The 19,082-nt window shown below is 50.8% G+C and overlaps 1 protein-coding gene across 5 annotated transcripts in view; it reads left to right on the top strand.

Moving 5' to 3' along the window:
• Positions 1 to 19,082, top strand: part of TBXAS1 (thromboxane A synthase 1) — a 183,556-nt gene that overhangs the window by 61,907 nt on the left and 102,567 nt on the right. For 3 of the 5 annotated variants that reach the window (XM_084785965.1, XM_084785964.1, XM_084785966.1), the window contains one exon: positions 13,395 to 13,491. In XM_084785965.1, coding sequence (XP_084642091.1) covers positions 13,395 to 13,491 — 97 coding nt within the window. Of the gene's footprint in view, positions 1 to 512; positions 555 to 12,974; positions 13,301 to 13,394; positions 13,492 to 19,082 lie in introns of those variants that run through there. The other 2 variants (XM_084785967.1, XM_084785968.1) reach the window with 2 other exon arrangements.

The raw sequence follows: 19,082 nt of genomic DNA, 5'->3' as shown, positions 1-19,082 counted from the left end.
ATTTCTCATAAACAGGGCCTATCTGGGCTGTTCACTGTGTACACTGACACACAATTTCACTGCTGACAAATTTCCCACTGACCTTCACCATGCCCTCTTTTATCAAAGAAGCAGGCTCAATGTGGACACAATTTGTTCAAGGTGACACAGCTATCAATTACAAACAAATCCTGGCACTGAGTCCCCAAGTCTCCGATGCCTATGGACACAGCACCCAGACCCCTGATGGCCTCAGTAGGCCAGCCCAGCGACAATTCCGTCCTACTTCTTCCAAAAGTCACAAACTTACTTCAAAATCCCGAGACATTAAAGAAACAGCTAACACGAAAAGAAGTGCCCATAACCCCCTGCTTCACACACATGTTCAGAGCCTTTTCCTCCAGACTTGCAAGAATTTACCAGCTGGATGCCTGGCAGCATACGTGTTCAGTAAACACTTCTTGGATATACTAATTAATACTGGACTTGACTGTTACTTATTAGCAGAACCACAGTGCTATTTTTACAAGGTGCACCTCCATCTAGCTCTGGAGCCTGGGCCTTTCCGTGTGCTTGTGAGTGACCCATCCCTGCTCCCACCCCAGGAACAGCCCTATAGTTTAGTTTGGTCCCCTCCCCTGCCAGAGGCAGGCCTTCTGGAACAGGGCCAGGCCATCCCCAAGCTAATGCCCACAGTCTTGCTTGTCATGGTCCCCAGAAAGAAAGGCAGCTGTGCTATTTTGGTTAGACTGGTCAGTTTTGGGTTTTGCTTTTTTGTTTTTTTAAAGAAAGAGAAAATGAAAGAAAACCACTAATTAAGCAAGTCAAACAAGTGTTATTTTTAGCTGCACAAGACTTCATTGGTTCGCCTACATTTTCTCTTCAACCAGGTGCTTTGGGGTTGAATACGCCAATTATTATGTGCATAAATAAATATAAATGAGTAATTGGTTATGAATTTCTTGCCCCTGTAGTAGTCAACGTACAACTTGGATTAGTGGGGGGCAAGACCTCGTCTCCTTAATTGGGCTGGAAGGGGTTTCTGGTCCATTACACAATAATCCGTTCTCAGTCTGCACCTTTAAACGACACAGTCAGTTGAGGAGAGGAAAGACGCAGTGTGGGTGGGGCCTGCCTGGGCCCTTTGCACACCTGCTCGATCTGCCTTTCACAGACCAGGCCAGCGTAGGAGACCAGGAAAGCTAGCCAGCCATCTTGGGGAGGGTCAGCTCTGAGGCAGGGGTCAGAGAGTCCTTGACTTGGACAAGTCTTGGGTTTCCTGTTCTGAAAGTGAGTAGAACGCTCCCCTCTTCCGTTTTCTTCACAACTTAATGTGGTGATGGAGTTAGTGTAGGAAGCTCAGAGCCGGGCAGACGCTGATGCTAATGAGTGTTACCATGAAGGTTCAGAGGAAGATGCACAGGCTGGCCATATGCCGCTGCACAGCTCCGTGGTTTGGGATGTTTCTTGGCATCCTGTTGGCTTAATTTTCAAGAGCCATAATTCCACTGTATAGGATGGGATTAAATTGATAGCGAATTATAGTGATTGCCTAGCTCTTACTCCCACATTTCAGCTGCAGCACAGGGAGACTGAGGAGTTTGTGTTTTAAAACGGTCCCTTGCAACAACAGGTGACAGCTAGGTGGCTGCAGACCCCAGCTGCTGGGCTCCGGGGCTATGGTGTGCTCACTACAGCATCTCAGGAAGCAGGGAGATACATACCAGTCTGGGCTGTTTTCTTTTGCCATCACCAAACGCGTCAGACTGAATGACTCACAAAGAGGAACGGTTTCTCCGACTCACAGTCCCGGAGGCTGGGAGGCTCGAGGTTGACGAGCTGCACACGATCAGAGCCTCACGCTGGCAGCCCGTGCTGAGGCCTGAGGTGATACACAACATCACATGGTGAGAGGAGCGCATGCTGCAGATGGTACCAAAGTGGCCTTCATAACAGAGCTGCTCTTGACGTGACCCATCATCCATCCATTCTGAGGCTGAGCCGCTGTCTTCTAATTAGTCCCTGAAGGTCCCACCTGGGCACACTCCCTCCGGATGAAGATTAAATCACAGTCAAGGTTTTGATAGAGACATTTAAACCGAAGTGCATACTAACAAATAAGACTGAGACCAGACTTTTTTTTTTTTTTAAGAAAGCTTCCTGAAGGCAGAATGACACTGTACTACATGGGATGGGAAGGTAGCTTCCTTCCCGAGGAGAAGAGGTGGGCAGACCCACATGATGGGGCCATCCCAGACTCCAGAAAGGAATGCCGGCCTGCATAAGTCAAATACGTTTTTCTCTATTTAAAGATCTTGCCAGGAGCTCCTCAAACCACGGATGAGCATTTTTCTAAGCATAAATTCACAAGATTACACAATTTACATGTAAAATGGGGCCAGTTTCCTCCTGAGGTTCATAAAGCAGCTCTGAGGCAATTCTAAAGGAATTGTTGCAAAATTGGTTTTAGCATTAGTAATATCACTAGAAAAATACGGAAAGACTCCCATGGTGGTCCCTTCCACCAGAATACACAAGTATTCTTGTGTGTATGTGTGTTATTTTTTAATCCAGAGGGTGTACAAAATTATTTTGATCATAAGAAACTCAACACAAATATCTTGCCAAAATACGCATGCCCCCCCCAGTCTAACTGGATCTCTCTTTTACATCTAAGGATTTAGGGAAATGAAAACGGGTGTGTCTGCTCAGACACAGATCAAGATCTGTAACATGGAGCCCTAGTCTGTTCACTGTTGAGGACATCAGAACCCCCTGGGAGCTTGTTACAAAAAGAGGTGACTGGTGCCACCTTTACCAGAAGACTAGGGCCTGCTGGGCCCGGGTGGGGCCCGTCTTTCCTTGAATACTCCTTTCTTGCCTTCGGCCAGCTGCTGAGCTCGGAGCCGCTGGCCTTGGAGGGTGGCCGCATCCTCTGGCATCAGAACCTGAGAGGTGGTACTCACCCAGGTTTTTGGTGTCCACCCGAGCTTGGTAGGAAAGGCTTGGCTGAAAACAGGCCGATTTCTTTAAACTTTTTTTTTTTAACTTCCTGAATGACTTGTAAACCATTATCTTAGTTTGAAAGAATTACAGATAAACAAGGATTTGCAAGTAAATAAATAAACAACAACAACAACAACAACAAAAATACACAGGGAGATGCAGTGTCTTTTTTAACTAGTGGGATCTACACCACATGCAGGTAAAATCAGAGCAAGTTATCAGAACCAGCAGGCGGAACATAGTTCATGCACAGAGATTATTCAGACTTTAACCAAGTGTCTATGCGCATATGAGTGGGTATGTTATAGAATATTTATGTACATAACTATCTCTCCGCTACTATCACAGTTTCAACTGCTCAGTCCAGTTGTTCATGCATATTTCTCTTGCTTCTTTGTTTGGGGGGGGGGGGGAACAGTTATTCTAAATCTTTTGTCTTTCCTCAAACTTTGGAGTAAGTTTGTCCACGCTCATATTAATTCTTAGCAGGAAATGCATCCCCATAGGCTTAGATGTTTGAATACTAAGTACTTGGTCCCTGGGAGGTGGTGCTGTTGGTGAGGCTTAGGAGACGGGGCCTTGCTGGAGGCAACATGTCACTGGTTGGTTTTAATAAGACAAAGCTGGAGGTGCTTTGGAGGCGTAAACTCTTCCACCACTTCTGGATAGCTCTCTCTGCTTTGCGCTTTCAGCTGAGTTCTCAGCTTCCTGCTCTGGCTGCCGCGCTTCCGTGCCACAACGGGCTCTCAGCCCTCTGAACCATAAGCCACAGTCAATTCCTCCTTATATGAATTGCCTTGGGCATGGTGTTTCATCACAGCAATAGAAAAGTGTGTGTGTGTGTGTGTGTGTGTGTGTGTGTGTGTGTATGAGAAACAGTTCTCTCTTTTCACCATGTAAGTCCTGTGGGTTCAGTTCAGGTGATCATAGCTGCTGAGCCATCTTGCTGGCCCCGTTTTTATTTTTCTTCCTTTCTTTTTTATTTGTTTGTTTGTTTGTTTATTATTTATATAGTATTCTAGCCAGCAGACCAGAAGAGGGCATCAGATCTCATTATAGATGGTTGTGAGCCACCATGTGGGTGCTGGGAATTGAACTCAAGACCTCTGGAAAAATCAGCCAGTGCTCTTAACCTCTCAGCCATTGCTCCAGCCCCTTTCTTTCTTTCTTTCTTTCTTTCTTTCTTTCTTTCTTTCTAATGAAACAAAGTTGGGATTTATCAAGTAAAGAAGAAGTTTTGTTAGGTAAAGAGAAGTGGAAGTTGATTAAGAACAAAGATGACAGATTCTGCGGGGTATAATTATTTTTACACATTGCTGGTTTTGTCTTGTTGAAGATTTCTGTGTCTAGGACACATGCGACACTAGTCTACAGCTCTCTTATACTGTCTTTGGCTGGGTGTTACGGTGATACCATCCTCAGACATGAAGCTGGGCCTTGTTTCAAGCTTTTAATTTCTAGAAGAAATTGTGAAGAGTTATTGTTGTTTGTTTGTAAATGTTTAGAAGAGTTCTCTACTAAAAACCATCTGGGCCTGGATATCCAGGAAATTTAAAATTATGAATTCCATTTTTGTGGTCATAGGACTGTTCAAACTGTCATTGTATTTTTCTTTTATTAGTAGTATTTTTATCAGCATGAAACTCAGTAGGATCCACGGCAGCATTTTCATATGTACCTTATTAATCCACTGCCACTGCCTTGCCTGTCCGTCTATGCCCCTTCTTGCTGTTCTTCCTTTGCCACACATATGTGCGCATATGTGTGGGAGTCTGCACACGCCAGCGGAGGGCATCAGACTACAGGTGGTTGTGAGCTGCCACATGGCTGCCGGGAACCAAACCCTGTCCTCTGCAAGGGCAGCAAGTACACCTAACAGTTGAGCCGTCACACTCTATTTATTAAAATGTTTATTATTATTTTATGTCATGCTCTTAGTAGTTGTATAAATAGTTTATCTTGGTCTATGAGTATGGCTGCCTTGCCACTTTGAGGGACATGTAGAAATCTTCCATGTTGGTCCTTTCCCCTCCTTAAGAGTGTAACAGTCTCCAGCTTTTCCTCCAGGTACATTGTTAGAAGTTCATTACACTTTAGCTCTTGCTTTAGTCATCAAGCATACAGTTAAGAAGAGGATGAGCAGAGGGCTAGCCTGTGACATTGTACCCATTTTGCAAGGGATAGCCTACTATGTTTAACCCATTCTGTAAGGGATAGCCTGCTGTGTTTAACCCACTCCGTGAGGGATAGCCTGCTGTGTTTAGCCCACTCTGTGAGGGATAGCCTGCTGTGTTTAGCCCACTCTGTGAGGGATAGCCTGCTGTGTTTAACCACTCTGTGAGGGATAGCCTGCTGTGTTTAACCCACTCTGTGAGGGATAGCCTGCTGTGTTTAGCCCACTCTGTGAGGGATAGCCTGCTGTGTTTAACCCATTCTGTGGTCTTTGTTTTGTGAAGTTTATTTCTTACCTCTACACTTCTCACTGGAGAACCGCCTCTAGCCTCCCTTAGAGGGTAGATCTGCTAGTGATAAATTCTCTTACTTGTTCTTCAACTTCAAATGCAATTTTAAAGCCTGTTCCCTGAAAGATAACTCTCACCAGATAGATAATGGAAAAGTCTTCGCTCGTACCCATTCCTTCTGGCCTCCATGATCTTCATCTGTGTATGTGCATGTGTTTGTGTGTGGATATGTGTGTGTGTATGTGTGTGTGTGTGTGTGTGTGTGTGTGTGTGTGTGTGTGTGTGTGCGCTCATGTGTGTGGAAGTCAGAGATCGATGTTCCATGTCTTCCTCTCTCTCACTCAACTTTGTATTTTGAGATAGGGTCTTTCAGTAAAATTGGACCTCACTGGCAAGACTGGCTGGCCAGGAAGACCCAAGGGTTCTCCTATCTCTGCCTCTCCAGTGTGGGGATTACAGGTGTGCACTGTCATGCCCAGTTTTCCCCCATGGGCGCTGGGTATCTGATCTCAAGTTCAGTAGGGAGCATGTCAACTGAGTCATCACTCTAGTCCCCTAGTTTCCTTAGTCTCTCTCCATCTCTCCCTCCCTCTCTCCCTCCCCCACCTTGTGTGCTATTCATATGTGTGTTGGGATACATGTGCCTGTGTATGCAGAAACCAAAGGATGCCTTGAGTTTCTTGCTGTCACTCTCTATCTTGCTCCCTTACGACAGGGTCACCTACAGAACTTGGAGCTAAGCCACCCCAGCCATCCTCCTGGCTTCATATACTGGGATTATAGAAACACTCTGCCACAGCAGGCTTCTTACATGGAGTTGGGCATCTGAATCCAGGTCCTGTTTGTGCCAGCACTCTTAACCTGCAGAACTATCTCGTGACTCTCAGTCGCTATGATTTCTGATATGAAATTTGCTGCCCTTTGAATTAAAATTCACAAAAGACCATTTAAAAAGACTCTTCTTTCTTTTACCATTTTTCTCCCAGCAGCGGCTCAGTTGTGATATGTCTCGGGGTATGTTTCTGTGTTTACCCTATCTGAGGTTCATTGGCTTCTTGAATTTCTAACGTGGTCTTTTTTCAGGCTGGGGGGGGGGTTTCAGCTGGCATTTCCTCAGGGGAAGTGGTTTAATGCACACTGTAAGTCTGAGAAGTGCTTCTCCAGGTAGAGGGAGGAGTAGAAACCCTCCTCACGTGGACAGAGCCTGAAGTGCTCCTCCCTCCTCCACGTGGACAGAGCCTGAAGTGCTCCTCCCTCCTCACGTGGACAGAGCCTGAAGTGCTCCTCCCTCCTCCACGTGGACAGAGCCCTGAAGTGCTCCTCCCTCCTCCACGTGGACAGAGCCCTGAAGTGCTCCTCCCTCCTCCACGTGGACAGAGCCCTGAAGTGCTCCTCCCTCCTCCACGTGGACAGAGCCTGAAGTGCTCCTCCCTCCTCCACGTGGACAGAGCCTGAAGTGCTCCTCCCTCCTCCATGTGGACAGAGCCCTGAAGTGCTCCTCCCTCCTCCACGTGGACAGAGCCTGAAGTGCTCCTCCCTCCTCCACGTGGACAGAGCCCTGAAGTGCTCCTCCCTCCTCCACGTGGACAGAGCCCTGAAGTGCTCCTCCCTCCTCCACGTGGACAGAGCCCTGAAGTGCTCCTCCCTCCTCCACGTGGACAGAGCCTGAAGTGCTCCTCCCTCCTCCACATGGACAGAGCCCTGAAGTGCTCCTCCCTCCTCACGTGGACAGAGCCTGAAGTGCTCCTCCCTCCTCCACGTGGACAGAGCCCTGAAGTGCTCCTCCCTCCTCCACGTGGACAGAGCCCTGAAGTGCTCCTCCCTCCTCCACGTGGACAGAGCCCTGAAGTGCTCCTCCCTCCTCACGTGGACAGAGCCTGAAGTGCTCCTCCCTCCTCCACGTGGACAGAGCCCTGAAGTGCTCCTCCCTCCTCCACGTGGACAGAGCCCTGAAGTGCTCCTCCCTCCTCCACGTGGACAGAGCCCTGAAGTGCTCCTCCCTCCTCACGTGGACAGAGCCTGAAGTGCTCCTCCCTCCTCCACGTGGACAGAGCCCTGAAGTGCTCCTCCCTCCTCCACGTGGACAGAGCCCTGAAGTGCTCCTCCCTCCTCCACGTGGACAGAGCCCTGAAGTGCTCCTCCCTCCTCCACGTGGACAGAGCCCTGAAGTGCTCCTCCCTCCTCCACGTGGACAGAGCCTGAAGTGCTCCTCCCTCCTCCACATGGACAGAGCCCTGAAGTGCTCCTCCCTCCTCACGTGGACAGAGCCTGAAGTGCTCCTCCCTCCTCCACGTGGACAGAGCCCTGAAGTGCTCCTCCCTCCTCCACGTGGACAGAGCCCTGAAGTGCTCCTCCCTCCTCCACGTGGACAGAGCCCTGAAGTGCTCCTCCCTCCTCACGTGGACAGAGCCCTGAAGTGCTCCTCCCTCCTCCACGTGGACAGAGCCCTGAAGTGCTCCTCCCTCCTCCACGTGGACAGAGCCCTGAAGTGCTCCTCCCTCCTCCACGTGGACAGAGCCCTGAAGTGCTCCTCCCTCCTCCACGTGGACAGAGCCTGAAGTGCTCCTCCCTCCTCCACATGGACAGAGCCCTGAAGTGCTCCTCCCTCCTCACGTGGACAGAGCCTGAAGTGCTCCTCCCTCCTCCACGTGGACAGAGCCCTGAAGTGCTCCTCCCTCCTCCACGTGGACAGAGCCCTGAAGTGCTCCTCCCTCCTCCACGTGGACAGAGCCCTGAAGTGCTCCTCCCTCCTCACGTGGACAGAGCCTGAAGTGCTCCTCCCTCCTCCACGTGGACAGAGCCCTGAAGTGCTCCTCCCTCCTCCACGTGGACAGAGCCCTGAAGTGCTCCTCCCTCCTCCACGTGGACAGAGCCCTGAAGTGCTCCTCCCTCCTCACGTGGACAGAGCCTGAAGTGCTCCTCCCTCCTCCACGTGGACAGAGCCCTGAAGTGCTCCTCCCTCCTCCACGTGGACAGAGCCCTGAAGTGCTCCTCCCTCCTCCACGTGGACAGAGCCCTGAAGTGCTCCTCCCTCCTCCACGTGGACAGAGCCCTGAAGTGCTCCTCCCTCCTCCACGTGGACAGAGCCTGAAGTGCTCCTCCCTCCTCCACATGGACAGAGCCCTGAAGTGCTCCTCCCTCCTCACGTGGACAGAGCCTGAAGTGCTCCTCCCTCCTCCACGTGGACAGAGCCCTGAAGTGCTCCTCCCTCCTCCACGTGGACAGAGCCCTGAAGTGCTCCTCCCTCCTCCACGTGGACAGAGCCCTGAAGTGCTCCTCCCTCCTCACGTGGACAGAGCCTGAAGTGCTCCTCCCTCCTCCACGTGGACAGAGCCCTGAAGTGCTCCTCCCTCCTCCACGTGGACAGAGCCCTGAAGTGCTCCTCCCTCCTCCACGTGGACAGAGCCCTGAAGTGCTCCTCCCTCCTCACGTGGACAGAGCCTGAAGTGCTCCTCCCTCCTCCACGTGGACAGAGCCCTGAAGTGCTCCTCCCTCCTCCACGTGGACAGAGCCCTGAAGTGCTCCTCCCTCCTCCACATGGACAGAGCCTGAAGTGCTCCTCCCTCCTCCACGTGGACAGAGCCTGAAGTGCTCCTCCCTCCTCCACGTGGACAGAGCCCTGAAGTGCTCCTCCCTCCTCCACGTGGACAGAGCCTGAAGTGCTCCTCCCTCCTCCACATGGACAGAGCCCTGAAGTGCTCCTCCCTCCTCCACATGGACAGAGCCTGAAGTGCTCCTCCCTCCTCCATGTGGACAGAGCCTGAAGTGCTCCTCCCTCCTCCACATGGACAGAGCCCTGAAGTGCTCCTCCCTCCTCCACATGGACAGAGCCTGAAGTGCTCCTCCCTCCTCCACATGGACAGAGCCTGAAGTGCTCCTCCCTCCTCCACATGGACAGAGCCCTGAAGTGCTCCTCCCTCCTCCACATGGACAGAGCCCTGAAGTGCTCCTCCCTCCTCCACGTGGACAGAGCCCTGAAGTGCTCCTCCCTCCTCCACGTGGACAGAGCCCTGAAGTGCTCCTCCCTCCTCCACGTGGACAGAGCCTGAAGTGCTCCTCCCTCCTCCACGTGGACAGAGCCCTGAAGTGCTCCTCCCTCCTCCACGTGGACAGAGCCTGAAGTGCTCCTCCCTCCTCCACGTGGACAGAGCCCTGAAGTGCTCCTCCCTCCTCCACGTGGACAGAGCCTGAAGTGCTCCTCCCTCCTCCACGTGGACAGAGCCTGAAGTGCTCCTCCCTCCTCCACGTGGACAGAGCCTGAAGTGCTCCTCCCTCCTCCACGTGGACAGAGCCTGAAGTGCTCCTCCCTCCTCCACGTGGACAGAGCCCTGAAGTGCTCCTCCCTCCTCCACGTGGACAGAGCCTGAAGTGCTCCTCCCTCCTCCACGTGGACAGAGCCTGAAGTGCTCCTCCCTCCTCCACGTGGACAGAGCCTGAAGTGCTCCTCCCTCCTCCACGTGGACAGAGCCTGAAGTGCTCCTCCCTCCTCCACGTGGACAGAGCCTGAAGTGCTCCTCCCTCCTCCACGTGGACAGAGCCTGAAGTGCTCCTCCCTCCTCCACGTGGACAGAGCCTGAAGTGCTCCTCCCTCCTCCACGTGGACAGAGCCCTGAAGTGCTCCTCCCTCCTCCACGTGGACAGAGCCTGAAGTGCTCCTCCCTCCTCCACGTGGACAGAGCCTGAAGTGCTCCTCCCTCCTCCACGTGGACAGAGCCTGAAGTGCTCCTCCCTCCTCCACGTGGACAGAGCCTGAAGTGCTCCTCCCTCCTCCACGTGGACAGAGCCTGAAGTGCTCCTCCCTCCTCCACGTGGACAGAGCCTGAAGTGCTCCTCCCTCCTCCACGTGGACAGAGCCTGAAGTGCTCCTCCCTCCTCCACGTGGACAGAGCCTGAAGTGCTCCTCCCTCCTCCACGTGGACAGAGCCTGAAGTGCTCCTCCCTCCTCCACGTGGACAGAGCCTGAAGTGCTCCTCCCTCCTCCACGTGGACAGAGCCCTGAAGTGCTCCTCCCTCCTCCACGTGGACAGAGCCTGAAGTGCTCCTCCCTCCTCCACGTGGACAGAGCCTGAAGTGCTCCTCCCTCCTCCACGTGGACAGAGCCTGAAGTGCTCCTCCCTCCTCCACGTGGACAGAGCCTGAAGTGCTCCTCCCTCCTCCACGTGGACAGAGCCCTGAAGTGCTCCTCCCTCCTCCACGTGGACAGAGCCTGAAGTGCTCCTCCCTCCTCCACGTGGACAGAGCCTGAAGTGCTCCTCCCTCCTCCACGTGGACAGAGCCTGAAGTGCTCCTCCCTCCTCCACGTGGACAGAGCCTGAAGTGCTCCTCCCTCCTCCACGTGGACAGAGCCTGAAGTGCTCCTCCCTCCTCCACGTGGACAGAGCCTGAAGTGCTCCTCCCTCCTCCACGTGGACAGAGCCTGAAGTGCTCCTCCCTCCTCACGTGGACAGAGCCTGAAGTGCTCCTCCCTCCTCCACGTGGACAGAGCCTGAAGTGCTCCTCCCTCCTCACGTGGACAGAGCCTGAAGTGCTCCTCCCTCCTCACGTGGACAGAGCCTGAAGTGCTCCTTCTTGCCAAGGCATCTCTAGCTTCCTTTGGTTCCCAGAGATTCTGTGACACCTGCCACGGATTTTATAAAAAGTGGTGACTTATGGCTGGACTGGGTTATTTTCAGCATTCTTGGTTAAAAACAGTAAGAAACAAGTTGGTGGCCTTTCTTTCCTTATACCACATCTATTGAATTCATGTGGTCCAAAGACTTCCCTAACAATTTTGTAAAATATAATCACTTGGTTGAGTAATTTTCTGAGTGCCTAATGGATGCCAGATAGTTTTTTTTTCCTTAAAAAGTGTGTGTGTGTGTGTGTGTGTGTGTGTGTGTGTGTGTTTTGCACATGTACATGTGGGTGCAAGCATGTGGAGGCCAAAGGCCAATGTTGGGTGTCACTTTTAATCACTCTTTCCTTTATTATTTTTAAGACTCTCACTGAATCTGGGGTTCACAACTGGTGGATTCTGGGATGGGGAGCAAGGCAGGAACTGCCAGGGGGATGGACACCTCAGGGGGCAGTGAGAGAGAAACAGACTCCTCAGGGGTAGGGAACAGAGGCTATTTAAACCTTTGGGGAGTAGGTAGAGGCTTTGGGGAGGAGTGTACATCATTAGCTGGGGCTAAAGGTGCTGGGAATGCCTTATTTGCATGAAGAGGAAGTCCAAGGGCTTTCTAGACAAGACCTTATAAGGAGAGAGAAAGCTGAACTTGTAACCTGGCTGCCAGGCTATGTGACCACCTCACAGGTAGTAGAGGTAGGAGTTGAAAGGCTATGTGCACTATGTGGCTCAGAACAAGGAGGGATCAGTCTGACTCCTGCTGGTCTCAAGATGAGATTTTCAGGGTTTGGACACACTACAACCTCACTCCCACTCCAGGCTAACTTCCCCAGTTGCATGGCTCCCTGGCCCTACAGACGGACGGTGACTCTGAGACTCTATCTATCTCTGTGGCACTCTTCCAACTCTGAGGTTCTGGAAGCACACTGTCACACCCAGTTTTCTTTACATGAATGCTGGGGGCTCTGAACTCACATTTATGTGACGGCTGCTTTGCCGACTGGACCACCTCACCGACCCCTTTCTTTTTATTTGGTGAAGGGAAAAAGAATGTTAAAATGAACACCATTTTGGCTTATGAAAAACTGAATTAGATGCCTTTAATCCCAGCACTCGGGAGGCAGAGGCAGGCAGATCGCTGTGAGTTCGAGGCCAGCCTGGTCTACAAAGCTAGTCTAGGACAGCCAAGGCTACACAGAGAAACCTTGTCTCGAAAAAACCAAAAAACAAACAAACAAGAACTGAGTTAGAATCCTAGTGCAAACCCAGCTGCTTTTTAAATGTGGGTTCCATTTTTAAAATGGACCCACGCTGCTCTGAACGGGCCAGCCAGCTGGTTACAGCCTGCAAGCATGCCTGGCCCTGCGGCCCCACCATTGCTCAGTTTTACTTTGCACAGTTGGTCTCCAGTCGCTCACAGCGGTACCCAAACAGGTGAGACCCTGACCTAGATTAACCTTAACTCCTTTGCCCAACCCACTCGCATCTCTTCGCCCACCCATCCACCTACTTGGACCAAGTGTGGCTCGTCTTCAGTAACTCAGTTTGGGAGCCAACTCTGGGATTCTTCATGCTACCCTCCAGGCTCTGAGCTAGGTGCCCCTCTGATGTCACTCACATCAGCCAGAGCATCTTGCTGTGTGCTAGTTGCCATCCTGTTACTCCCATCAGACCATGAGCCCCTCAGAGGTAGGGACTGGGTCTTGGTGGCTTGGGTCCTCCGTCCATCCATGAACCTCAAGGATGTGTGTAAGCACTTCCTCCAGCCAGAGCTCAGCAGCAGCAGCAGCAGCACGTGACTGCCCGAGGCTGTCCTCTGCTTCTCAGGAGCACAAAGTTCAGCGTCTCTAAAGCAGGGTTAATCATCCCCACATTCTCTCAAGCAGCTGCTTGTTTGCTCTGTGCAGAATTAGTATAAATGTTTTCGTTCTAAAAATGCCAGCCTCTCGTGTTTGGAAAACTCTGCCATTTCCCCTCCATCTTACTGTTGGGTCTCCGGAGCCCTTGTTAGTGTGTTGACATTTATCGACCTGTCTTTCCTTGTTGGCCCATAAACTCCCTGAGTCAGGGACTGTGTCTTATTTAAATTTCCAGTTCTGGGACAAGGTGGCAGTCTGCAAGTGGTTATGGGAAGAGCTTTGGTGGCACCTTTTCATGGATCTACTATTGCTCGCCATCGGAGCCTGAGCTCCCCGGTATCGATGTATTTACTCCCCTAATAGTTCACCCTTCATTTTAAACCACTGTGAGTTCTTTCTAGAACTGGGGAAGAAGGTGGTGTGTTAGGAGAAATGAGTAAAAGTGATGTATTTTAAAGCAGCTGGTTTGATTCTTCCTAGGTACTATCTTGGCCGTCGGATGTACATTGTCATTTCTGAGCCATCCATGATCAAGCAGGTGTTGGTTGAGAACTTCAGTAACTTTCCCAACAGAATGGTATGTGGTCTCCTCTCTGTGTATGTGTGGGAGTGGGATCATCCTTATGGCTTTGGGGGAGAGGTGGCTTGTGATGCTTAGGAAGAGAAAACCTCAGGAGAGGGTTTGCCTCCATCAGATTGGCCTGTGGGCATGTTTGGGGGACATTTTGTTGACTGTTGGTTGATGTTGGATGCCCCAGCCTACTGTGGGCAATATCATCTCTAGACAAGTAGCCCTGGGTTATATAAGAAAGGCAGGTGGAAGCAAGCCAGTGAGCAGTGTTCTTCCATGGTTTCTGCTTCGGTTCCTGCCTCCAGGTTCCTGCCTTGAGGTCCTGCCCTGACTTCCACTGACAATGGAAACTGTAAACTGGAATAAACCCTTTCCTCTCCAAATTGATTTGGGTCACAGTGTTTATCACAGCAAAAGGTTATCAGCTATTGTTGTCACTGTGCTGTGATAAAACACCACAGTTCAAAAGCAACTTATAGAAGAAGGAGTTTATTTCAACTCACAGTTCTAGAGGGATCAGAGTCATCACCATGGGGAAGCTGTGGCGGCCAGCAGCAGACACGGTGACCAGATAAGGAAGTTGAGAGCTGACATCTTCCAGTGTCCACCCCTGACACACACACACACACACACACATACACACACACACACACACACACACAGTGATGTTACTTCCTCTAGCAACTGGGGACCAGTGTTCAAACAGCTGAGCTTCTGACGGCATCATCAACATCATCCATACCATCACAAACAAGACGCCAGTTAAACAGGCTTCCCTGGGCCCAGGCTCTGCTTCCCTCAGGACTTAGCTTCCCAGTAAGCACAGGACTTCGGCAGATGCCCAGAACTGCTGCAAAGATGACGTTTACACCCAAGAAAACTAGAGCGAAAGAGAAGTTGGAACTAGTGGAAATGCTGAAGCCAGGAGAGTGGGCCAAGCTGTGTTCAAAGCTAGATCATCCACGGGGCACAGGCTGCGTGTCTGGGAAATACCAAGCAAGGCTAATAAACACCAGCGGGAGAGCACACTGTGAGGGTCTGGGCTCACATCTTGCTCAGGAACCATGAAAGCTAAAGAGGAAAGATAACCAACACCAGTAGGGAAATTAGCTCCCAAGTATTAACAGCAGGAGTCTCCCAAGGACCCCTGCACCAGTTCAAGTCTGCAGCTCACTTCTGCTTCTTACTTTTAATGAAAAAAATTTTTTAAAAATCCAAATAAAAGAAATGTCAGTGCTTAATGCTGCCCGTATTTTCCCAAGGTAAGGAGACAGAAATTCTAAGAAAGTTAGCGACCTTCATGTTGATTCTTAGAAAGAGTCTCGGGTGAATGAGTGAACAGGTGCTTGTGTGAATTTCAACAACCACAGTATCAACCATTTTTTTACAGGGTCAAATTAAAAAGTGTGTGTGTGCGCGTGTCTGTGTGTGTGTGTATGTGTGTATCTGTGTGTGTCTGTGTATGTGTGTGTGTCTGTGTGTGTTTATCTGTGTGTGTGTCTGTGTGTGTCTGTGTGTGTATCTGTGTGTGTATGTGTGGGTGTCTGTGTGTGTGTCTATGTGTGTATCTGTGTGTGTGTGTATCTGTGTGTGTGTGTGTGTGTCTGTGTGTCTGTGTGTGTATCTGTGTGTGTGTCTGTGTGGGTATGTGTGTGTCTGTGTGTGTGTATCTGTGTGTGTGTCTGTGTGTGTGTGTCTGTGTGTGTGTGTCTGTGTGTGTGTGTCTGTGTGTGTGTCTGTGTGTGTGTCTGTGTGTGTAGGTCAGAGGACAACCCCAGCTGTCTGTCTACTCTTGCCTCCCACCTTGTTTGAGGCAGAGGCTCCCGTCACTTGCCGCTGTATACACCACACTAGCTGGCTGCTGAACTTCTAGGAACTCTCCCGCCTTCACCTCCCACCTCGCTGCATAGAAACACTGAGGTTGAAGAAGCGCTGCTGGCTCTGACTTTACAGGGTCTGCGAATCCGAATGCAGGTCCTCACACTCACACAGCAAGCGTTTTAGCCACTGAGTCCAGCCCTTTCTGTAGGTCACCACCACAACAGGTGGCTCCAGCCCAAACTTCTCCTACCATTCTTGCAGAGATGGTAGGTAATGCACTCTTTTTTTTTTTAAATATTTGGCAGCCTTGTGCACACCTGCCATATGCCAGGCACCGTGAGGATGCTAATTGTAAAAAAAGGAAGAACCAGCATCTAGTCCTCAGGTCTTGTGAAGGGAGCAGCCCCGTGGAAACATTTGCAGCACACACGGGGAGGCTCAGTGGGGAGTGCAGAGTCATTCAGGGTTCAGGTGGGAAAACTCACTTAAGGCTGCCTGTTGCTTGGGATGGGGTTCTAAAACGCTAGGCATCCTCCTCTGTTCTCTACTGGCTGAGCAATCCAGAATGGGTGTTTTTTTGATCATCATGAGAATACATGAGAGGCAGACAGACAGATTCATCAACTAAAAGCACTTGCTGCTCTTGCAGAGGAGCTGGGTTTGGTTTTCAGCATCCACATTTCAGTGCACGATTTCCTGTAATTCCAGTTCTAACCAATCTAACGACATTTCTGACCTTTGCCGGCACTCTACCCATGTGATACCAGACATATATCACACAAACACTCATACACATAAAGTAAGAAAGAATATATGAGATCGATACAGTGAACCTGTCCACTTCACAGACAGGGAAACTGAGGCCCACAGAGGTTACACAGCCAGCCCAATCACAGACAAACTTGAGGACCGGCAGAGGTAGTGAAGGCCACCTCCCACTTCAAGTCCAGCCCTTTCTGTAGGTCACTACCACAACAGGTGACTTGGATGACATTTCTAGAGATCAGAGTTTAACAGAGCAATTGACAACTCACCCTAAATCACAAATGTGCCCATCTCCTAGCCCGGAACACTGTGCCCAGTTCCATACCCCGCATGCCACCAGAAAAAGGTGGCCACTTGGCGCTCTGCCTCTGTGTCCTTGGAGTGGCTACAGAAATTACAGTAGTTTAGCTGCTTCCTGCTGCCTTGAGTAGCATTAGTCTCTCACACAAAGACCCCTGGCTCTGCCCTACTGGGACCTGAGAGACTAGACCTGATGCCAGCTGTTACGACTCTGTTTCAGTCTGCCTACCTATGATGTCACCGCTTACCTTACCTGCCACAGGGGCGTGGCCCTGCCCTGGGCCATATAAAAGACACCTTCCACGTGGCGCGAGAGCTCTCTCTCTCTCTCTCTCTCTCTCTCTCTCTCTCTCTCTGTGTGTGTGTGTGTGTGTGTGTGTGTGTGTGTGTGTGTGTGTGTCAAGAGACGGTTCCTGTATCTTCCTGTTGCGTGGTGTGATTCCATCCCTCTGTACAGCTCTGCCGTTCACCTCTAACCTCTGCTGCCCGCTTTTTACACCAGCCTTGCTGGTGTTAGAGGGATACATGTCACACCCAAGTCACACCCAAGCAGGCAGCGAGGGACCTCCGGGTTCCTGTCGTGCTTTCTGAGCCCGCTTGAGCCCCTGAAGGTAACGTGGGCATCAGAGTTGTGAGTCTGTGTTTGACTTCCCACCACATCCGAGACATACGTGGGGCAGGGGATCGGAGAGCCCGCCCTGAGGAAGGCTGCACGCTGACGGGTGTGCGCAGCGCAAACACGCCCAGGGCACTTGTTCTAGCAGAGGCCACTATATAAAGTTGCGCTTAGCCTCTGTCAGCTCCGCCCACACAGTATTTTTTTCCCCCTGCCCTCTTTAGTTTCCTCCTCCCAAACTAGATCCTGGGCCTCACATTCCAGACTACGGCTCAGCATTTCCTTCCTCGTGGCTTCAGTAAAGGAGGAAGCAGTCAGCTCTTGAGGTCTTCCAGCCAGACGGAAGAGCATCAATAGCTCAGAGGCAAGTCACATGTTCCAACCTAGCCTCTCCTGGCTCTCCAATACAAGGTGTCCCTCCGCATCCTGGCTTCTCTACTCTCTCCCTAGTCTCCCAGCCTGCTCCAGATCTTTGCTCATCCTGATAATTCCTAAAATAAGAAGTAATATATTTACAAGGCTATTGCTTCTTAGCAATGCGAGCTTGAGTAGATCTCCTAACTTCCTAAAGCGTCTTGTTCCTCCTCGGGAAAGCGGGGACCTGTGCGCTACGTTACTAGGCTGTTGTTAAGTTAGACGGGCTCTCCCATACAAGTCTCAGCCCTGCACCATGCTTGGCAGGTTCAAGGTTTGCTCAGTACCCATTGGCTGCATTCATCCCGTCTCCCCTTCGGCCTCCATGCAAAACCTAGCTGTTCTTCAAGGCTCTCTTCAGATTCTGCCTCCTCCACGAAGCCTTCCCTGCCTCCACCCACGTTTCCCCTCCTCTGTCCTCTTATGCTCTCCCTTACCTGCATCATTCATCTTTATAACTGAATCCCATTGGGACTTCCGGCTTTTGTCCTAACTCGGTGACTTATTCTTTCAAGCCTGCGGACTGTGTTTTCTACACCCCCCTCTACACTTTATGGTGCAAACACATAGTGGCTGTTATGGTGTGAGTGTGAAATGCATCCCGGTGTGCTCATGTGTTTGAATATTTGTTCCCCCAGTTGGTGGTACTGTTTTGGAAGGCTGTAGAATCTTTTCAGGAGAGTAGGGCCCAGATGAGGAAAGTAGGTCCCTGGAGAATGGGTCTTAGCGATGGTAAGGCTGTCTATCTCAGCTTCTGGTCTATGAAGATATGAACAAGTAGTTCATGCCCCTGCCGCAACATCAGCTGCTATCACTGCCCCGATTTCACCACCATGGCACCCCTTACATCTATGCCATGAGGAAGAATAAATCCGTATGCAGAAGCTACCTTGTGTCGTATCAGGTGTTTGGCCATGGCATTGAGAAAAGTGAGTAAGAGGATGTCTCTTCTGAATTCAAACGGAAAATTCAGATGCCCACAGGCGTGGCCTTCTCTGTGGTATGAGATGTGCCTGAATCTGGAGAGCCCACATCTACTTCCGAGCAAGGTCATTCGCAGAGACCCCCTCAGAGGTGAGATCGCTGGGAAACCCTAGAGACCATCTTCCATCTGGGATGACTCTGCTTGTCTTCGGCTTTGTTTGTGGTCTTTAAACCAATTCCATATTCATGATAAAGCAACCCTAGTGACTCACTTTAAAAAAAACAAAAAAACAGCCATTAGAGTGGGATTTTCTCACAGGTTTTTGAAAGTCAAATTAAACCCGGTTCTGTGGTTCCGTCTTTTTTCCATATGCTTATTTATCTGCTCAAAGAACTGAAGGAGATTAGTGAGGCTTGACTCTCCCTCCCGCCCCCCCCCCCCCACACCATGCCGCCTTGCCTTTAATAAGCCATGTTTACTTAAGTGTTCAGCTTTATTATACATTCACTCGGTAAACATTAAACGCTTACTCCGTGCAAGCGTCTACCAAGAGGTCCCTTGTGATACAGAAACACTTCGGCATATTAGTTTGATGCATTAAATGAAAAGGAACTTAAATAACACATAGCTTCATTTTCCACCGCTGAGAGCCCGTTGCTGCTCGCGCGTCCCGTTTTGAGCCACAGAGATTCAAGGACAAGCTGGTAAGGAACGGCTATGTGAAGCTCCAGCTCCGAGCATCTCTTGAGGGACCCA

The sequence above is a fragment of the Acomys minous genome (assembly GCF_964271855.1).
Source record: "Acomys minous genome assembly, chromosome: 6".
Taxonomy (NCBI): Eukaryota; Metazoa; Chordata; class Mammalia; order Rodentia; family Muridae; genus Acomys; species Acomys minous.
Note: the sequence above shows the minus strand (reverse complement) of the source record. Positions and strands in the feature narration are given on the sequence as shown.